Source organism: Rhinolophus hipposideros (genome assembly GCF_964194185.1).
Source record: "Rhinolophus hipposideros genome assembly, chromosome: 12".
In the NCBI taxonomy this organism is placed as follows: Eukaryota; Metazoa; Chordata; class Mammalia; order Chiroptera; family Rhinolophidae; genus Rhinolophus; species Rhinolophus hipposideros.
The window spans coordinates 47,885,173-47,904,613 of NC_138058.1; the positions used below are offsets into that span (position 1 = coordinate 47,885,173).

A 19,441-nucleotide genomic window follows, 5' to 3' on the forward strand; every position below is an offset into this window, starting at 1 on the left:
TTCTTGACACCTTCTCTAAGTGAAATCATACGATATTTGGTTTGTGACAGGCTGATTTCTCTTGGCATAATGCCCCTTTATCCATATTATAACATGTGTCAAAACCTCCTTTCTTTTTATAGCTGAATAATATTTCGTTGTATGTATATATTGCCATATTTGTTTCTTCATCTGTCAGTGGACACTTGGGTCGCCTCACCTTTGGCTATTGTGTATAATGTGCTATTAACTAGATGTACGAAGTCAGACAATTAAGTTCGCGAACTCATCCTAGAAAAAGTGCTGCATACCTCATTGCTGAATATCACCATGATCACCTTTGAAGTACTCCCTTTGGGAAGCTATGCACCGACACCAGCGCGTAGTCCACCCTTCAAAGCAGTTTTGGAACTCTTTTTCTGGGATGGCCATCAGAGCTGTCATTGTATTATTCTTGATGTCCTGAATGTCATCAAAATGTCTTGCTTTCTATGTTTCCTTTATCTTCAGGTAAAGAAAGAAGTCACTGGGGGCCAGATCAGGTGAGTAGGGAGGGTGTTCCAATATAGTTATTTGTTTACTGGCTAAAAACTCCCTCACAGACAGAGCCGTGTGAGCTGGTGCATTGTCGTGATGCAAGAGCCATGAATTGTTGGCGAAAGTTCAGGTCGTCTAACTTTTTCATGCAGCCTTTTTAACACTTCCAAATAGTAAGTTTGGTTAACTGTTTGTCCAGGTAATACAATTCATAATGAATAACCCCTCTGATATCAAAAAGAGGTTAGCAACATTGTTGCAACAAGTTCGCAAACTTAATTGTCAGACCTTGTATGACATCTATTTGAGACCCTCTTTTCAATTCTTTTAAATATATACCCAGAAATGGAATTGTAGGATCATCTGGTAATTCTATTTTTAATTTTTTGAGGAACGACTACAAATTTTTTTCTCCCCTAGAAACATAGGGAATCTTAATTTCTTGTTTTAGTTAGACGATAACTTCATTGGGAACCTTGCTGGTTTACTTCTTGGCCTCATTTTCCTCCAGTATGAGGACATATTGTGCATAAACTTAAGTCTCCTCATTTTATCCCTCCACAGTGTTGTGGATCCCTCCTCTCTCCACCTACCTTCACACCCCAATCCTATTCAAAATTAAACCTCCCACATTTTTCACTGAAATTGCTTGGAGATATGAGAAATAGGAAGACCCACCCAGTTGGCTATGGAGGGTAACTCCCAATTTTATGTACACAATTTTACATCCACCCTGGCCTCTTATCTGTGACATTTTCCTAAGTAAAACTACACATTCTTCAGAATGTGAGCCTTTTCTTTACCCTGCCTTACTTGTCATTAACTGAATCTTTTATTAATCGAATCCTTGTGCATTTGTATATAGTTACTAGACAGTAATTTTCATTGGCTGGTATTTAACTTTTTAAGTGAAATATTGATTTTATTTTTTATTTGCTAGAATTGAATCGAACCCATTTAACTTGCTAGATCCATGCCAAGTTAAGAAATAAAAGAGAGGGGGAAAATGCTATTTAAAATTGCCTATTAAATATTGCCTTCTGTCTGCAATTTTTGTATACAGTGTTCACCTTCGTTACTGGCTTTAGACCCCGCTCCCACAGAGGATGTGAGTGCACTGTACTTGTCTATGGCCTCCTGAAACAAATTATAAACTCCTAGCAAATAGAGATTATCTTTCCTTGCACCCCACTGGACCAGGAGAGCAAATCCCACCATGGCCTAACCACAAACCTGGCCTTCTGCAGGTCTTAGCATTCTCTGTAAATGGCACTAGCATTCACCCAGTTCATTGATATGAAACCTGCGTATCAGATGTTGATTCCTGCCTTTACTTTAGCTTGGTGTCTAATCCACTAGTATCATCTTCTTCTATGCTCTCAGTCTCTCCACGTCACCCTCATCTTTTGCTTAGACATCTACGTTTGCCTCTCTGCTTTGCCCTTGCCTTTTTCATTCTATTTTCTATATAGGGCAGAAGGACCTTTTTAAAATACAGATAAGATGAACTTAGTTCCCTGCTTAAAGCTCATTAGTCATTTTCCACCACACTTAAAACAAACCCAAACTTCTTACAATAGTTTATAAACACCAAAATAACCTGACCAGCCTGCCTCTCTAACCTCATCTCAGGCTGCTTTCCTTCTTTCATTCAACCCTCACCTTATGAACTTTCCTCTAACACCCAGACTTTGTCTTCCCCAGGGTCTTGGTACATACTATTCACTCTGCCTGGAAGGGACATAATCAGGTGTTCAGCAAATATTATATTTGCTGAGTGAGAGCTTCTTAAGGACATAGATTATACTAAATATCATGTCCTCAAAACAGATATAATTTACCGTATCCATGTATCGATCAGAATGCTTAGTGCAGTGGTCCTCAACTGGAGGCCATTTCCCCCTACAGGGGACATTTGGCAATGTCTGAAGATATTATTGGTTGTCATAACTGGCAGTGTGCCATCAGCATCCAGTGGGGAAAGGCCAGGGATGCTGGTAAACATCCCGTAAGGCACAGGGCAGGACCCACAACCAAGCATTATCTGGCCCCAAATGTCAATAGTGCTGAGGTTGAAAAACCTAGCTTTAGAGAAATACATTTGAGTTGGGAGAAGTCAGTTTTAATAGCTCTGCTGGGCCTTCAAGTCTGTCACGTTATATAAAAAACCATTTAAATAATACTAGAAAAATGAATCCCCTTGATTAAAGACTGCCCACCCTCAGGGACCATGTGTTATTTCCATAAGAGTAAATGTCTCTATTTTACTAATTTATGAACCAAGATTCCCCTGTTGGTAAGTGCCCTGCTCACTTCTTTACAATGCTAAGATGAGCTCAGACTTTCCATTTGTTCTTCCAATGGTAAAATGACCACTAATCTCCAAAGTTAAAGGCATCTCTCTGGATCAGGTGAGAAATGTCCCTCTCCCTCCTCTGCCACTTCAAAGGTTCCTGAGTAAACTCTATTCCCATGATAGCTAAGATTCTGCCTATTATGGAGACATGATTCATTCTACTAAGAGATCACCATTAATTTCAAGGTGATTGGGACTAACTACTATATTGCCTCTTTTTAAAGTCAAAAATCTATGGAATTTTAAATACATGCACACGTATTCACATACCCTTCAAAGACTACAATGTAAGACCATAAGGCTTTGCTATATGAAATATCCAGATATCCCTTTTATGAGACAAATATATACAGTAAAGATGCTTTGCCTCCTTTGAATAAAATGGGGGAAAAAAACTGGCCAGATTCACCCAGGAAATGATGTGGGTGGAAGCTAAAGTATTTGTCAAAGTGATACCTGATTTGGGTCATTCAGGAAATGTTTAGGAAAATAAGAATGGTGCTTACTTAGCTCTGAGGCAGGCAGGACAAAGGAGCTGGAAATTCTACCTCTGGGTATGTGAATTTATGGAGCATGCTCTGTTGGAAAGAGTATCAGGGATAAAGCTCCTGATGGTGATAACTAACAGAGCTAATATCTTCAAGGGTCACCAAATTATTCTGCTGAGATACTGCCTGGCACAACTTACACAGATGTAAATTACAAATGCAGAAAATTTAGCTTATGACACAAAGGGCAAACTTGATAACAAGTACTATACTTACACTTCTCAAAGCACCTGAGGGATAATCATTAATTTGTCTTGCCACACACTTGGTCATTGTTATGAGCTGTACTAAGATGATTAGTCAGAAGCACAGTTTCTGGGAAAATCATCAGAGATCACTAATAAAAAAAGTATTGCTAAGGAACATTACTGCAACAGGCAGAAGTCCAGTGGCCAAGCAAAAACAACTGCCAAAAAAAGAACATTAGCAGGTACCAGAGAGGAGTAAGAAAGCTAGTAAATAACTCAGAACCAGGAAATTAATGATATCACAGATGAATGGGGAAGGGTGAGGTGAGTCTCCTTTCTAACCAACACCGAGAGATGCCTAAAGTGCACTGCAAAATTAAAATTACACCTGGGGCATTCATTAATAAGGATGACTCATTCTTAAAGAGTAATTACAAAGTACTTTTCACATCAGTTATCTTTTAGATTTCACAGTGCCCTCATGAGATGAGTTGTATTATTAACTCCATTTTATACACGAGGAAATTAAGGCTCAGAGAGGTTAAATAATTGTCCCAATGTCACCAGCTCGATCTTGACTGCAAAGCCTGCGCTCTTACCAGTAGGCCAGGGTTTTTCCACCTCAGCACTGTTGACGTTGTGGGCTGGGTAATTCTTTGTTGTGAGAGGTCACCCTGTGTCCTGTAGGATGCTCAGCAGCATCTCTGCCCTCTACCAACTGGAGGCCAGTTGCACTCCCTTTCAGTTGTGACTACCAAAAATGTTTCTAGACATGGCCAGATGTCTCCGGGGGGTTGGGGGTGTAAAATCACCCCAGGTTTAGAACCACTGATCTAAAATAAAGACTGAAATTTCTCAGTATGAATCTTGTGGGCAGCAAGAGGAATGTCCTGTTGTCCCATTGCAGCCAGTCCCAATATTCGGCTGGGAGGTCTTGCTTATGGGGGAAAATCCATAACTACTTCTCTTAGAACTTTCCTAAACCTGATCGTGGTAGCCTTGCAGCAATCTAGTGAAGGAGGACAGGCCAAAATGGATTATGGATGGTTACTTAGAGTCATTGTTTCATTCAGCCACTTATTCAACAAATAAACCTAACAGTTCCTGGGAGAGTGGTTTCATAGTGGCGCCAGTGTTTGAGCTGAAGGAAGTTTAGAGGGAAGATTATGCGTTTCCTTAAGATGACCTTGGAGGATGATGAATTCATGCAGATAACATGACATGTTAGTGGGCTAGGAATAGCAGTCTGATGGCCCATGCCACAAACATATTCCAGTCTCAAGGACTTGCATTCATTGGTCATCTTTGTAAGCCAACCCATTTGCAAGCAGCCTTGGTGTTTACTTTCACTATTGAGTTAACTATTGCCTTGAAAGTACTGTTTATCTCAGCCCACATGGTAATTGACTTAAATTTAAAATCAAATCAACAAACGTTTGCATTCCAGTAAGGCTCTGTAGGAGATAAAACGACTTGGTTTACATAAAAAGATAAATAGCAATCAAGGCAACATATCTTAGGTGCCAAATGAGTGGTTCAGATAATAAATACTATGGGATGAGAGAATGGAGAGATTGCCATAACCTAGAATTGTCAGGGAGAACTTCACGGAGTCAGCTGATGATCTGAGCCTTAATGGATAAATAGAAATAATATACAATCTTTATAATAGCTTTGATTAATTATTATGGCATCCCATGTAAAAAGTACTTTTTAGATTATTTTAACGCCATCTAGTTTCATTATTTTGGAATATGTCTAATAACATATAAAAATCCAATTAGAAGCCCATCCATGATGACTTCATTGTCAGCTCAACCAAGAAAACTCATAAGCGAAAAGGGTGTTTAGCTCACTCTCAGGGCTCAGGGGGAGGTTCATAGGAATGGTTTCAGTGACCCCTTTGCTTTGATGAGCCCTCACGGAATCACCCTTCTCTGAACAAAGGTGCTTTCATAGGAAACAGGGCTCCAGATTTGGAGAGGCCTGACTGCGCGCAGCCTGCCTGTGTGACTGTGGACATTGCACGTCCGCAGCAGGGCTGTGGAAGGCACAGTGATCAATACGGCCCTGCCTGGTTTCTTCCACAATTCCAGTCATCCCGTAGACTTATAATTCCACATAAAATGGATGTAACAGATGTTCCTGGACCTCACTGCTGGAGGTGTTGAATGGCAAATGAACAAACAAACTTGGGGAGGGGGAAAGAGAGGGGGCGGGGGAACCACCAATCTCCATTCCTAGGGACTCAGAGGAATCCTTTTTTCCTTCCTCCATGTGAAAATATAAACAGTTGACTTATAAACAGTTGTCACTTTTTGACTTATAAAGATTCACAGTCTTTTCCTTTTGTTTACTTTGATGACCTTTGAAATAAGCTACAACCCAAAGAGTCAAAAAAAAAAAAATTTCCATCTTCACTTTTCAGAAAGAGGACTCTTTGTTACCACAGTGTGCTGGCAGCCGGCAGACTCGCAAGGCTCGCTCCAGCCCAAGCCCAGGTTTTCAGGGCCTTTTGCCCCCAACCCCCTCACTGGGCAGCTTAGAGTAATGTGCATTCCCAGTCTGAAGGCCAGAGGCTGAAAGCCAAACAGTTTTCTGAGGGTCAAACTCTTTTATAAGGCAAATTTTACAGCTGCTTTAAAATCTGGGAAACGCAAATTAATATAATCACTTTGCATTTCGCATTTCCTTTGGCTTTGCTTGCTGAAGACAACACTGGCGATATTATTGCAGCTCTTAAGAAAATGCTGTTACCCACCTCCCCCGTGGCCAGCCTTCCTAACCTCGGTAGGTCTCTCCTCTGACCTGCTCTTCCACTCACGTTGTGCACAGATCTGAAAAGTCAGGAGGAAACCAGGGGGAGCCTTGGAAAAGTCGTAACATCCTCTTTGATGCGTTGAAAAGTTACTTTTCTTGGATTTCTACCTCTTGGTGAAAAATAATGCATAGCCATATGCCCCAATAAATAGTATGTGAATTCTCATACTGAGTATGGAGTTAGGAAATACGTGATAAAAAGAATATTATTTAGCTTTTATTGTTTTCTGAATCCAAAAATAATGCATTCTTCCTTTGTGGTGATAGGATAGTCTGTATTCTTGATTGTGGTGGTGATTACCCAGATCGATACGCTGGATAAAATTGCTCCTTCCTCCCCCTCCCCCCACACACACATGAATACATGTAAAAAATGGCAAAACTGAATAGGGTATGTAGTCTAGTTAATAGTAATGTGCCTCTTGTCAGGTTTCTGGTTTTGATATAGTATTGCAGTTATACAAGAGGTCACAATTGGGGAAGATGAGTGAAAAGTACAACTCTACTTTTGCAAGTTGTTATAAGGCTATAATTGTTTTTTAAATAAAATTAATTAATTAAAAAATAAAAATAAAATTTTGAAAATCGTCCCAAATTTGGTCAGTGGGAAGCCCATTCAAAAAGTAAATAAAATATAATAAAAAGCAAAAATCCCACCCCCACTGTTAATAATTTGGCATCAATAAAAATGGGACCACACTATTTTTGTAACTTGCTTTTTCACTTATCAGTATGTCTGGAGAGATAGTCTCATGTCAATCTGTATAAATGTATAACATTCTTTTTAATGGCTATACAGCTTGGCTATATATGATGGGATACTGTAGGAATATCTCATAATGTTTTCAGTTGGGCCTGTATTTGTTGTTTCTAAATTTTTCTGTTATAGTCAGTGCTGCTGAAGATCATCCCTGGGTAGGGTTTCTGGGCGGGAATTGTTTTTGCTTTCCTGTTCCCGAATCCCAAGATATAAACTGTTTTCCATTCTCCACGAAGAATCGTTTCCACAAAGTGACGGCCGATACTACCAACCACCTGGGTTCGAGGAGATGATTTTCCCGATTTCTCGACCAACTTTTCTTGGGATTCGGGAATGGGAATGTGAAAAAATTCACAAGAACGGGTAGGAATTCCCGCCCGGAAGCCCCATCCCTGGGCATCTATATCTTTGCCCATATCTCTGTAAGTGTTTCTGTGAGGTGAATTCCAAGAAGTGGGTATTGCCAGACTGAAGAAAGTGCATGTTTTCCATTTTGATAGCTACTGCCCGACTTCCAAGCTGCTGCTTTGTCCAACTGCAGGGGAGACTCTTGTATAGAATAAATTGTATGTGCAACAAGATGGCCCTGCTGGTTACCCCCGAAATGGCTGTGACAATTTATGCTCCCACCAATGATGAATAAGCATATCTGTTTCCTTACCTAGTTATTAGTTGGGTCCTACCCTTTAAAAAAAAAAAAAAAAGTCTGTGCTAATCAATGTTTTTTGAAAAATTTATTGTTTTAATTGCCCTTCCTTAAACATGAATGAAATTAAACATTTCTTCATATGTTGATTGGCTATTTGTAGTTCATCTGTGAATTGCTTGTTTATATTCTTTGCTAAATATTTGCAGTTCCCAAAGTGTTTGCCAAAGCATTGTGGGATATTTTAAATTTGCGGGAGAAGCACAGTGACATTTGCCATCTGTGAGATGTTATGGGAACTACTAGCTTGAAGAATTTACAGTTATTAACATTAGCTTACACTGCATTCCTTTTGAAGATGCTATATATCTTTGCAAAGTTGAGTATTTGATAGTTACTGTGGTAAAAAGCAAGTACCATGAGAAAATCGTAGTGGAACAAGAATGAGGGTGCTGGGGTCCAATGATTCCACCAAATCTTGGGAAGTTATGAACTATCCAACAGACACACAAATCCCATTTGTACGTATTTGTGGTTATTAAAAAATGAAATCAAAATGTTTTCCTTCAACTTATGTGTATTTTTTTTTCAAACAGTTTCTAAGTTGTTAGGGCATAAATACTTATTAGGTTGTTTAGACCTAACTACTTAATAAATGGAACTATTGGGTATTTCTTTTGGCTTAAATGTACCATGAAAACGTTATCGAGGTGCTAAGGGTGCTATGAATGGAGAAAGTTTGTAACTCCCTGCCATTTTTCATTCAGTCACTTTCAGTTTGTTATTAATTTGTGAGCACTTTGTTCCTTAGGGGAATTAGCAAATACTTTTATTTACCCCTGTTAGCCTTTACTTTTGAATATTTATATAGTTTTCACTATACAAAAGTTTTCCGTTTTTATGTTGACATACATCTTTCTTGTTTTTTTGCATTCGTGGCTTTTGTGTTCCTTCTTAGAAAGCCCTTTTTTACCTGAAGATTATAAAACATTTTCCTGTTTTCTTCTAGCATTTTTATAGTTTTTTCTTTTTTACGTTTAATTATTTTCTCCATCTGGAATTTATTTCAGTACAAGGCTTTGGGTAGAGATCCAACTATGTTATTTCCAAAAGAACTAGTTGGTTGTCTTAATACCATTTACTGAATAAGTCAATCTTTTCACTACTGTTGAAATGTTACTTTTATCATCTGCTGAATTTCCAGCAATTTTATTTCTGGACCCTCTATCTCTGACCCTCTATCTCTCTTACAGCACTTACTGTTTTTTACCTTGAATTTTAGTTTTTTTGTGTTTTCTCCCCCCTTCTTCGGCCTCCTCCCCCCCTCCAGTTCAAGTCGTTGTTTCTCAGTCCAGTTGTGTACGACACAGCTCCCTGGCCCATGCTGGTGTTATGAGCCTTGCGCTCACCCGGCTGAGGCAGTTGGTCTCAGGTCAGCTGCTCACAGCAGCTCAAAGCAGCTCTCGCTGGTTGCCGGCCACTCACGCCAACCTCTGGCTGCTCACGGCAGCCCAGCTCCAGGGAGAGCTGTTGTTCGCAATCTTAGCTCTAGAGGGCACAGATCACTGGCCCATGTGGGAATCGAACCTGTGACATCGTCATTAGGAGCACAGCGCTCCGGCCACCTGAACCCGGACCACCGGACCAGCCCAAATTTTAGTTATTTTATATACATATCTTATTTCCTGCAATACATCATAAACTTTTTTATATTGATTTCATCTCTATGTCGTATAGCTGCTTTCTTTTCTCTTTCCCTTGTTCTCTCCTTTTCTAAATCTTTTTTAAAACTTTTATGATAGAAAAATTTAAATGTAGACAAAATAATATAATAAATCCCGTGGATCCATCACTCAGCTTCAACAGTTATTGATTGATGACTAATTTTGTTTCAGTCATACCATCACCAACTTCCCTCCTTCCATAGTGTTTTAAAGTTAATTATCTTGACCGAGCAAGTTATCTGTATTATTTTTCATTAATAAGTTTTGCTACATCAATGAGTTTCTTACTGATCTCAATATTGTCTTTAAGGACACTTAATAGGTAAAGATCCGGATATATAGAAAAGATAAATGATCAAGTATTAGGCTTCCCCTAAAGAATTTAAACTGGGACTTATTTTACAAATAAATAATTAGTAATTTTTAAAAATTTATATATAGCTTTTCAAAAATGTATCTGTGTTCTAAAGCTAGGAACTCTTTATTAGGACAGATATTACATTGTTAATTAAATGGTTAATTCTTTACATGCAAGTCTTTGTATGTTGGGTTAAGATTGCTACCTCTGACAGCCCTTTCTAAACCTCACCCTTACCCAACAGCTCAGGGCTCTAGACACTTCTTCTGAGTGATGGGACTCCTAACTGCATCATAAAATTTGGAGCACCAGGCACCAGGACAAGTGTGTACTCAACTCTCTTTTCGTTACTGTGTATTTCCCCCAAACCCTTCGTGTGGGAAGAGTTTAGAGAGGTAGCTTTTAGCACCCCAGCTGCTGCAGCAAATATATTCTGCCTCTGCCACCCCTGGCAAGGAGGCATGGTAGAATGAATAAATGCTCTCTTTATCGAGCCCCTCTGTCTAAAAGACAAAGCTGCGTGTCCCTGGGGCCCAGTGGGTATGGAGAACAGGACACAGTACTTTCCTTCAAAGAGCTATACTCCAGGAAAGGGAAATTGTAGATTGATAACCGTGATGACAGGATTTAAAAAGTTAAAAAAAAAATCAAATGAAATGAACAGAGTAGAAGGAGTAAATAGTCTTAGGGTGGGGATGGGGGCTGTTGAAGAAAGCTGAGGAAGGTTTTATAGAGGAGGTGGTATTTAAACTGGGCCATACAGTATGAATGGAATTTCAATAGGTGGAGTTGGAGAGGATGGGGGAGAAATGGAAGGAACATCCTGGACAGAAAAGCATTTGTGAGTTGTCAAGAATGGGAAATCGTCCATCCCATGTGGCCACAGAATAGGTACACTAAATGGAGGAAGTAGGGGCTCAAACTAGAAAGGCAGGTTGAGCCTTCAGTGCCCAGCAAATTTTTTTAAAGATTTTTATTAAAATATAGCTAATATACAATAGTTTATTAGTTTCAGGCGTACACCGCAGTTATTCAACATTTATACACCTAAAGAAGTATCACCATAAGTCCAGCAACCATCTGGCACCATACTACGCTATCACAATATTATTGACTATATTTCCTGTGCTGTACATTATACCCCATGACGTATTTGTTTTATACCTCATGGAAATTTGGACCTCTTATTCCCCTTCACCTTTCCTCTCCTTTTTTTCAATTACAGCTGACATTCAATATTATTTTATATTAATTTCAGGTGTACAGCATAGAGGTTAGACATTTATGTAATTTAAGAAGTGACCTCTCTGACTAGTCCAGTACCCACCAGGCACTATACATAGCTATTACCATATTATTGACAATATTCCCTATGCTAGACATCCCTATGACTATTTTGTAACTACCAAAAGGTACTTCTTAATCCTTTGCCCTTTTTCATCCACCCCCAACCCACCTCCCATCTGGCAACCATCAAAATGTTCTCTGTATCTATGAGGTTTTTTTCTGTTTTTTTTTGTTTGTTTGTTTGTTTTGTTTTTTAGATATAAGCAAAATCACATTTGCCCAGCAGATTCTTTAGGGGGTTGGAAATCATCAAGGGATTTTGAATTTGGGAGTAATGTGATCAGGGCTGGGCTTTAAGAAAATTTCTCCAGCACAACCAGCTTTATTTGTAAAACAAGGAAATAAAGGCTTACTTCCTTGGAAGGAAGGAAGGAGGGAGGGAAGGACGGAGGAAGGGAGGATGGGAAGAAGGAAAGGAAGAAAATTTCACTGCAGCCATGTGTAAAGCAAGTTTTGGAGGCAATGACCAATCATGTAGGTGTAAGGTGTTAAGGTGTTTAGGTTCCTGAGCTAGAACTGAGGGGGGGGGGTGAGGGTAGGGGGTTAATAGAAAGGAGGGAATGTATTTGAGACGCAAAGCGAATTTCCAGGCCTCTGCAGACTTTGTGTTTTTCTACATTTCAGTCCTTAGAGATACTTGTGGCCTAGTTCCTGTGATTCTTTTCCTCAAGCCAGAGTCAGCTAGGATGTAATTACACTTTGTAATTGGTGTCCTTTTCCTAGCAGCAACAACATAACACAGACAAGTGTTCCATTTTGGGAACTTATCAAGACCCTCCTGAGGATGTGTTCTCATCTGATAAACAGGTTGAAGTTTGGGGAGCGACCCCTTGAAATGCTTCCTGGCCTGCCCTCTAGCATGAGGTCAGATTAGTGGGTAACTGTGGGTGGTGCAGGCCCACCAAGCGCTTTCTTTTGGGGATGACAGGATTGAATAGCTTCAGTATCCCAGGGCTGTGACCCTCCAGTCCACACTGACCCTCCAAGGTTGGTGACAGTGGGCTGTCAATCAAAAACACTATTTCGAGCTCTCTGTACAGATGATCTAGAGAGGTACAGTACCCAACGAGCACCGTGCCCTGCGCTATGGAAGTCAGAGGCAAGAGGGATGCTTCCGGAAAGCCTGTGGTCTAGTTGGGGATAACATTGAAGCAGAAAACAATTAAATCCTAAACCGCATTGTAATGATTAGAAATGACATAGAAGTTAGAGAGCTCCTCTCTCTTGCTTTCCCATCTACACACACACACACACACACACACACACACACTATCTGCTTTTTTAAATAATTTTTGCTCTATCCATTTCCCGGCAGTTGTATGATTAGGCATGTTTCTATGAATTAGAAACTTTAGATTTCTCCCTCAGCCGTCCCCTTCCTCACCACCCCCCACTTCAGTCTGACTTAAAGCCATAAAATACTTCTGCCTGCCTGCCTTTAGTTCTGTTTGTATGAATTAAGTCGACAGGATAAATATTCACATTCCCAACGACAGGCTGAAACAATGTTTGCCTGTTCTGCCCAGTGAATCGAGAAAAAAAGGGGGCCTGACATCACCCTATACTGTACATTCCCGGCATAGATCATTTATTTAAGTCCCTGAAAAAATACAGATGTTTTACCAGCCGAAATAAAATCCTGTGTAAACACTGAGCTTGGAAAAATGTGGCTCTGAATTAGCTGCGGGGGTTGGAGCGACGCAGGGAGGAGGCAAAATGGCAGATACCGAAATTTTATACTTGGCTTGATGTGATAGGGGCGAAAGTGTTTACCCCCTATCTGCAGGCTGCAGAAGAAGAATAGAATGTGCTTTTAAGAAAATAGTTGCAAAAGTGGATAGATTGGCTGATCTTCAGAGTTTGGGATTGTTAATGATTAGAATATATTCACTCCATTTAAATGTGACCTCTGAAATGAACATCTTTTTTCTCATTGGAGTTGTCCTTTTTCATGGCCTGCCTACGCTGGTCCTGTTATTGCTGGATCCTGCTGTTTGTGGAGCTCAGCTGCTGTTGATTTTATTAGGGGGAAAATTGCCTGGAAGCCATGCTTGGTGAAGAGGAAAACCCATCTCAGCGTTGCATTCCCAAACAGCCATCTATCATCTTGATCTTGTCTAACACAAGTCACTATTTTAGTCCAGCAGCATAAACCAGACATATTTTACTAGTGCAGTGCAAGTTTTTTTCAGGGATCTGCCTCATGACTCTTTTTAGGCCTGTGGCACTTACTCAAAGAGCATTACATTTGCTCTGTGGAGTTGCTTTTAAGATTCAAAGCTGCCAAAATGGACCCCATGCTTTACACAGATGGTTGGGGGCTCCCCTGAGTCTCTCTGTGTTGAGAGTGGGGATGAGGATGGGGGTGGGCAGAGGGTAACTACTTCCAGGTTCTCCAGACTTTTCTTAGATCCTCCCAGAGAGCATCTCGGGGGCAAGAAATGGCGTTCACTCTTAGCTTCTTCCTGACCACCCCCTCCTCAGGGCAGGGCACGACCACCTCATCTCTTGGCAGTCCCAAGCCTGTGCTCGTCCTAGGTGATGCTGTTGGTTTGCACTTGGTTGTTTCCAGTGTGCTTTTGGTCTCTTTCTGACTAGATCACAACTATCTTAAGTTAACAAAGCTTTCTCTTGTTTCTTTTGCTGAAGATAACCTCTAAATCCACTCTAACCTCTAGCTATGGGCCTACCATAGCTAGAGGTAACCAACTGTCCTGGTTTGTCCCAGTGTGATTAATAGAGCTCCCGTTCACTCTCAAAAGAATTCCTGGTCTGTACAATGCATTACCCTAACTAGCGAAGGCATCACTAGATATTCCTAGCCAAACTCATTCAATTCCCCTCCCTCATTCCCAAACCTGCTACATATTCTCTTGAAGGATGGCCCTCAATCGCCAGTCGCCTGAGTTAAGTGTCTCTTTCCTAACCTTCAACTCCATGTCTTAAGCAGTTGCCAAGTCCTGCCTGGTCCCCCTCCAAAATGTCTCTCAGATGTATCCTTTCCTCTTCATTCCACTGCTATTATCATTTAGACGGGGATGGGGTGGGAGTGTCACAAGTTCAGAGTCCTCTCTGTGCCCGGCAAGTAAGTGAATGAAAGGGTATGGGTACAAACACGTGGCCCTCTTGATCCCATCCTTTGTTTTCTGACTGTTGATAGAGATTTGGGTTCAGTAAATATTTCATTTTTCTCTTGATTCTCCGTAAGTTAAAAAAGCAGCATGAGAGCAGTGATAAATGACATGGATACTCTACCTTAGTGACCATGAGTACGCAGCGGTCGTGGGGACAGTGGTGAACCTGAACGTGCCTTTCTCATCTAAGGGACCAGCTGCTGCCACCCAGTCCCAGCCAGGTGACTGTTGCTCTGCAGGAGTGTGGGCCGAAGATTGCCCACAAGATTGCCCAATTTTCAAAAGAAGTTGGAAATCGGGATGATTTTGATGTGAAATCTCCCAGTTCATAAATGACAGTTTACACATACTGGGTAGGCCAAATACAACATCTGCAGCCACTTTTGGCACATTGGCTCTTGGTTTTCAGTCTCTGGTTCTGACTCTCACACCTCTTGTCTAGACTGTTACAGTCATGGTCGTCCTGCCCTTTCTAGTCCAGCGTCTACACTGCCCCAGGCCTTTGCTTTCCAGATCACAGAGCTGGTCACGGAAGGACTCCCTCTCTAAAGAGGTCTTTGCTGTCTGTAGGACAGAATACATGTTCCTTGATGTTGCGTTTCAGATCCTTCTGACCTGGCCACCTCTCCTGCTGTGTCTCCCACCACCCTACACACACCCTGGCTGTGCTCATGCTACACGCTACGTACTGTCCCCTGAGCAATCCCAATACTTTCTTTTAATAATTCTTTTTAGAACAATTTTAGGGTTACAGAAAAACTAAGCAGGTAGTACAGAGAGTTCCCATATATTCCTTTTCTCCCAACCCCCTCTCCCCAGTTTTCTCCTGTTATGAGTATCTTGCATTAGAGTGGTACGTTTATTGCAATTAATGAACCGACATCAACACATTATTATTAACCAAAGGCCATCGTTTACATTAGGGCTTATTCTTTTTGTTAGGAATACCAATATTTTAATACTGTTTAAAAATGTATTTATAATTCTGTTTTCTCTGTTTGCATATTATTCTCCCAGTACTGGCAAGATTCTTTTCAAAGCCAAATATGCATATCACTCTTTCTGCAGAGCCTTGTCTGTTTATTTCTGGAATGGGGCCTGCAAGGGAGGAGCAGACAGAACAAGGAAGAGAACTAACATTTTTTCCAGGTGCCTAGTGTGTGCCTAGATTTATATTCTTTTAAATCTCTCTATAATCCTGTAAGATAGATATTATTATATACTGTTTACCATGAAGAAACAGAGGTTAAGTTGCCCAAAGCCTCTCTGATGGGTTTACACCATGTCCACATGGCTCCGAAGTTTGTGTTCCTCCCTGTACTCCCACGAGGCTGCATTCTTACCGCTAATCTAGCCTTCTTGCTTTCCCCACGGGCTTAGAAATCTATGGAGTGAGGAGTGCAGTGTTTCTCAGCCTTGTGTCTTCACTCCCAAGAAGGGGTTGGCACGTACAACAGCACCCCCAAACCCATGGACACATGTCCTAAAGGCAGAGTTAATAGACGAAGAGGTAACAAATATCGACATCAGTTCAGCAAATGGTTGTTGAATTCCTGCTACACATTGGACTTGGCAGAGGATGAGGTCAAGTATCAGAGGAAAGGGACAGCGACGCTAACGTGCAGGTTACAAACGCTGGCCAGGCTGAGGCAGGGAAGCCACTCGTTTCCTGTTTATCCAGCTAGAATGGAAGCTGCCAGGAGAGCAGGGACTCTGTTTTCTGCTCTTCTGCTCCTAGGACAGTGCCGGGTGCTAACAATTGTTTAATAACTATTTGTGGACTGAATATCTGAATCCTATTGTAAAGCTGAGACGCTGAAAATGACACTATCCTTCTCCCAGTCCTCATGCACATTCAGTTAGCCATTGTCCTCAGGGCTGGCAGGTCTCAGTTTCTCTGTGTTTGGTTTAGTGCAGCCCGTGTTATAGCCTGTTTCCAAATTGTTCTGGGCCTGGGCTTCACCACGTTCTTAGTTCTCCGTTCCTGGGGAATAACCAGGATCACAATTGTTGTGTGCTTTGTACCCAAGGTGACAGAATTGATGGACCTGTAGGCTGATTCTCATAAACCAGAGCTACCAAGCGTTTCAAAAACAGCCTTGTTTTTGCCAAGTAAGGTGAGCAAATATAGGACTAAGTTTAAACATCCATCAGGAGTTATTTTTGAAGTGATTGCTTCTAAATGAAAGGCATTTGAAAACCTCACAGCTTTCTTTTCAAGTAAATTCCAAAGTCATGTATTTTGCTGGTGTCTGCTGATTAATTATGATCCTGTGACACCATGAAAAGCCGTGGTGGTTGGTTTTGTGTAGCTGTGGAGAAAGTAAAGCGAGGCCCAACGGCATTGCCAACTCTTTCAGGCTTTTAGGGATCCAGGCAGAGGAAGGTATGTTTTTTTCGCTCTGGCAGTCACCACATACGAACAGAAGCCCCAGCCAAACCCCTTTCTCCAGACTTCACTCCGGGAGATTTAGGTCCCTGTGGAAGTGTGGTGAAGTAGTGATATTTGATATGTTGCTTCTGAAATAACAGATCCATTATAAGAGAAAGCATTTTTGCGTTTCCACATCAGGACATGTGTGCATTCTCCCGTACAATTACATCTGTTTAGGGGGGAAAAAATGCAGTTATATACAGTAAATTAATCAAAATTTCTTTTGATTATCTAAACAAAAGGTGTTCAGCATATATTTGTGGTTGGTAATTGCAGATATCTGACCCAAGAAAACCTGCTGAATCATACCTAGTTAGGATCTGATGACTCTGGGTCTCTTTCATCTTGGCCTCTTGCTTTTTCTCTTTATTCCCACATTTAACTCAATGATGCCCATCACTGACAGGAAAGAGAAGAAAAAGTTGAATCTTCTTGCTTAGAAAGAGTCAGCAGCAGCACTGGTGAAGGATACAATATGGAAAGAAAACAAATTGATTCTGAAAATAGGCTTTCAAAATTTTGATGTGTTTATCTGCACTTGTTTTGCTCCCCTTCCCTCCTTGATTCAGATAAGGGTGACTGAAGGATTTCTCTGACATGCGTCTTTCTCCTTGGCACTAACTAAGGTCAGAGGATCTCATCTACACCTTTATCCACTTTCTTTCTCTGCTATAGGTTTGTACTCCTCACATAGGCCTTGTTGATGTCTTATCTGAGTCTGAATCTAAGACACGTACATGAGCGTGTGTGCGTACACACACACACACAAAGCCTGTGTCATGTTTCTGCTGGAACTGTGGCCTTCATGCTACAGATACAACAGGATTTGTCTGTCTCTGCTTAATTCTAATATGTAATGTCATGTAAGAGTAAGAAAGCGGAGCACGTCTGCATTGCTGCCTCCACTTCTGACATCTCAGCGAAGATCTGCTGAAAAATCTAGTTTACAAACATCACTGTGCAGTATTTGCAAAGGCAAGGTCATTGTGGCCTGCTTCTTTGGCCAAGCCTGTCCTGATAAACCCAGACATGTAAACCAGTTTAGACTCTCAGACATTGCCTTTAAAAGGTACGAGTTTTTTTTTATACGAAACTAACATAGAGAAAGGTGTTTGCATTTCTTTGCTAAAATGAATTTATAGGTTGTTTGTAACTAATAAGCTCTTGTACCGAATAACTGTCTGGTTGCAGAGTTGTCCCCTGGTTTTGGAATTGTGCGCAAAACCCAGGACACAGGTATGGATTGAGGACCTGGGCTTCTTGCCACTCGCTGCGCCCTCCAAAATCAACGCGCATTTTGCAGAGACCAAAGCCATGTTCTGTTTTACAGGTGTCTGCTTTCTTTGAGGAAACCGAAAAGGGAGGAACTTGCCTCTAGGAAAAATATATTTTCACAGCAGGATATTTCGTTTTCTCTTTTTTGGTTTAGGTATTTCATTTGTTACAAGCCTTCTCAGACTCCAAGTACAGAATGAATGCATACTTTCAGCAGGAGCTGGCTGACGTTGCTGTGTGTACCAAAGCCAAACTCTGGCTGGCCAAGAGGTATGTTAAGCCCCTCGTGAGCAGAGTTATCAGAGGTTAGGAGTACACTGGAGAGTTGCTGTTTCTCGTTGTGGGAGTTTGAAACATCACTGGCATGAGTTTTCTAAACTTATTGGAGTATTTATCTTTTTAGAGCTTTGGGTTGTGGTAAAGAAGGAAAAATATTTTCTTGACTATTTTTCTAAAACTTCTGTGTGGCTGGGGGGCATGTAATAGGGCTTTTTATCTGTCCACCAATCAGCTTGTTTTTATTAATAACTGCTCTGTGTCCAACGCTGTGTTAGATACTATAACAATGAAAGGCAGTAATTGACTAAATCGTGTGGTACAAACTCCTAGGTGCTGGGGCAACTTAGAGATCAGAGATTGGTGTAAGACTCGAGGAGGCATTGAGGGACAGACAGGTATAAATAAGAAGAGGTGGAAGTTGCCATTTTAAGTGTGTAGCAGAGTAGCTTGAATAAGCAAGGCAAAGAAGGGTCCATACATACGTTGTTTTCATGCTCGCATTGTTAGTTTAGTCTAGAACTCAGAACATTTCTTATGTGAAAGATGGAGTAAGAGAATTTCTCATGTACTACATAGGAAATCCTTTCTGTAACACTGTGTTCAGAATCCATGTTGCAAGACTCTGCAGTGTCGCTGCAAACCCCCCCGCCCCCGTATGTCCTCTGTGAGTTCCAGCAGAGTAGGTCCAGTGGAGGCCCACGTGCTGCCACATTCCATGCTGTAGTATGTTGCGTTTGATTAAGAATCAGTATATCGGTTGTCTAATACAGCAGGCTCTTTTTTAGTTTTCAAAAAATCTGCTTTTGTTCGTTTTTGTTGGGACCCCCACCTTATATAGCAAGGCAAGTGATGGGCAGTATGAGGCCCAGAAATCATTGTTAATTCAACAAAGCATTGTTGAGCACAGGCTACGCACTAGCCTTTGTGTTAGGAGATGTAGAGGTGAAGCTATAGAAGAATTAGTCCTGGCTTCCTGGAACTCACATCTAATAGGAAAGAGGGATGTGTAAATAAATAATTTTCATCCAATGTGGTAAGTGTAATAAATGTATGTAG

General features: G+C 41.0%; 1 protein-coding gene across 2 annotated transcripts in view; it reads left to right on the forward strand.

Moving 5' to 3' along the window:
- THADA (THADA armadillo repeat containing) overlaps positions 1-19,441 on the forward strand; it is a 291,090-nt gene that overhangs the window by 182,488 nt on the left and 89,161 nt on the right. For both annotated transcript variants that reach the window (XM_081068770.1, XM_081068771.1), the window contains exon 30: positions 18,261-18,376. In XM_081068770.1, coding sequence (XP_080924896.1) covers positions 18,261-18,376 — 116 coding nt within the window. The remainder of the gene's footprint in view (positions 1-18,260; positions 18,377-19,441) is intronic.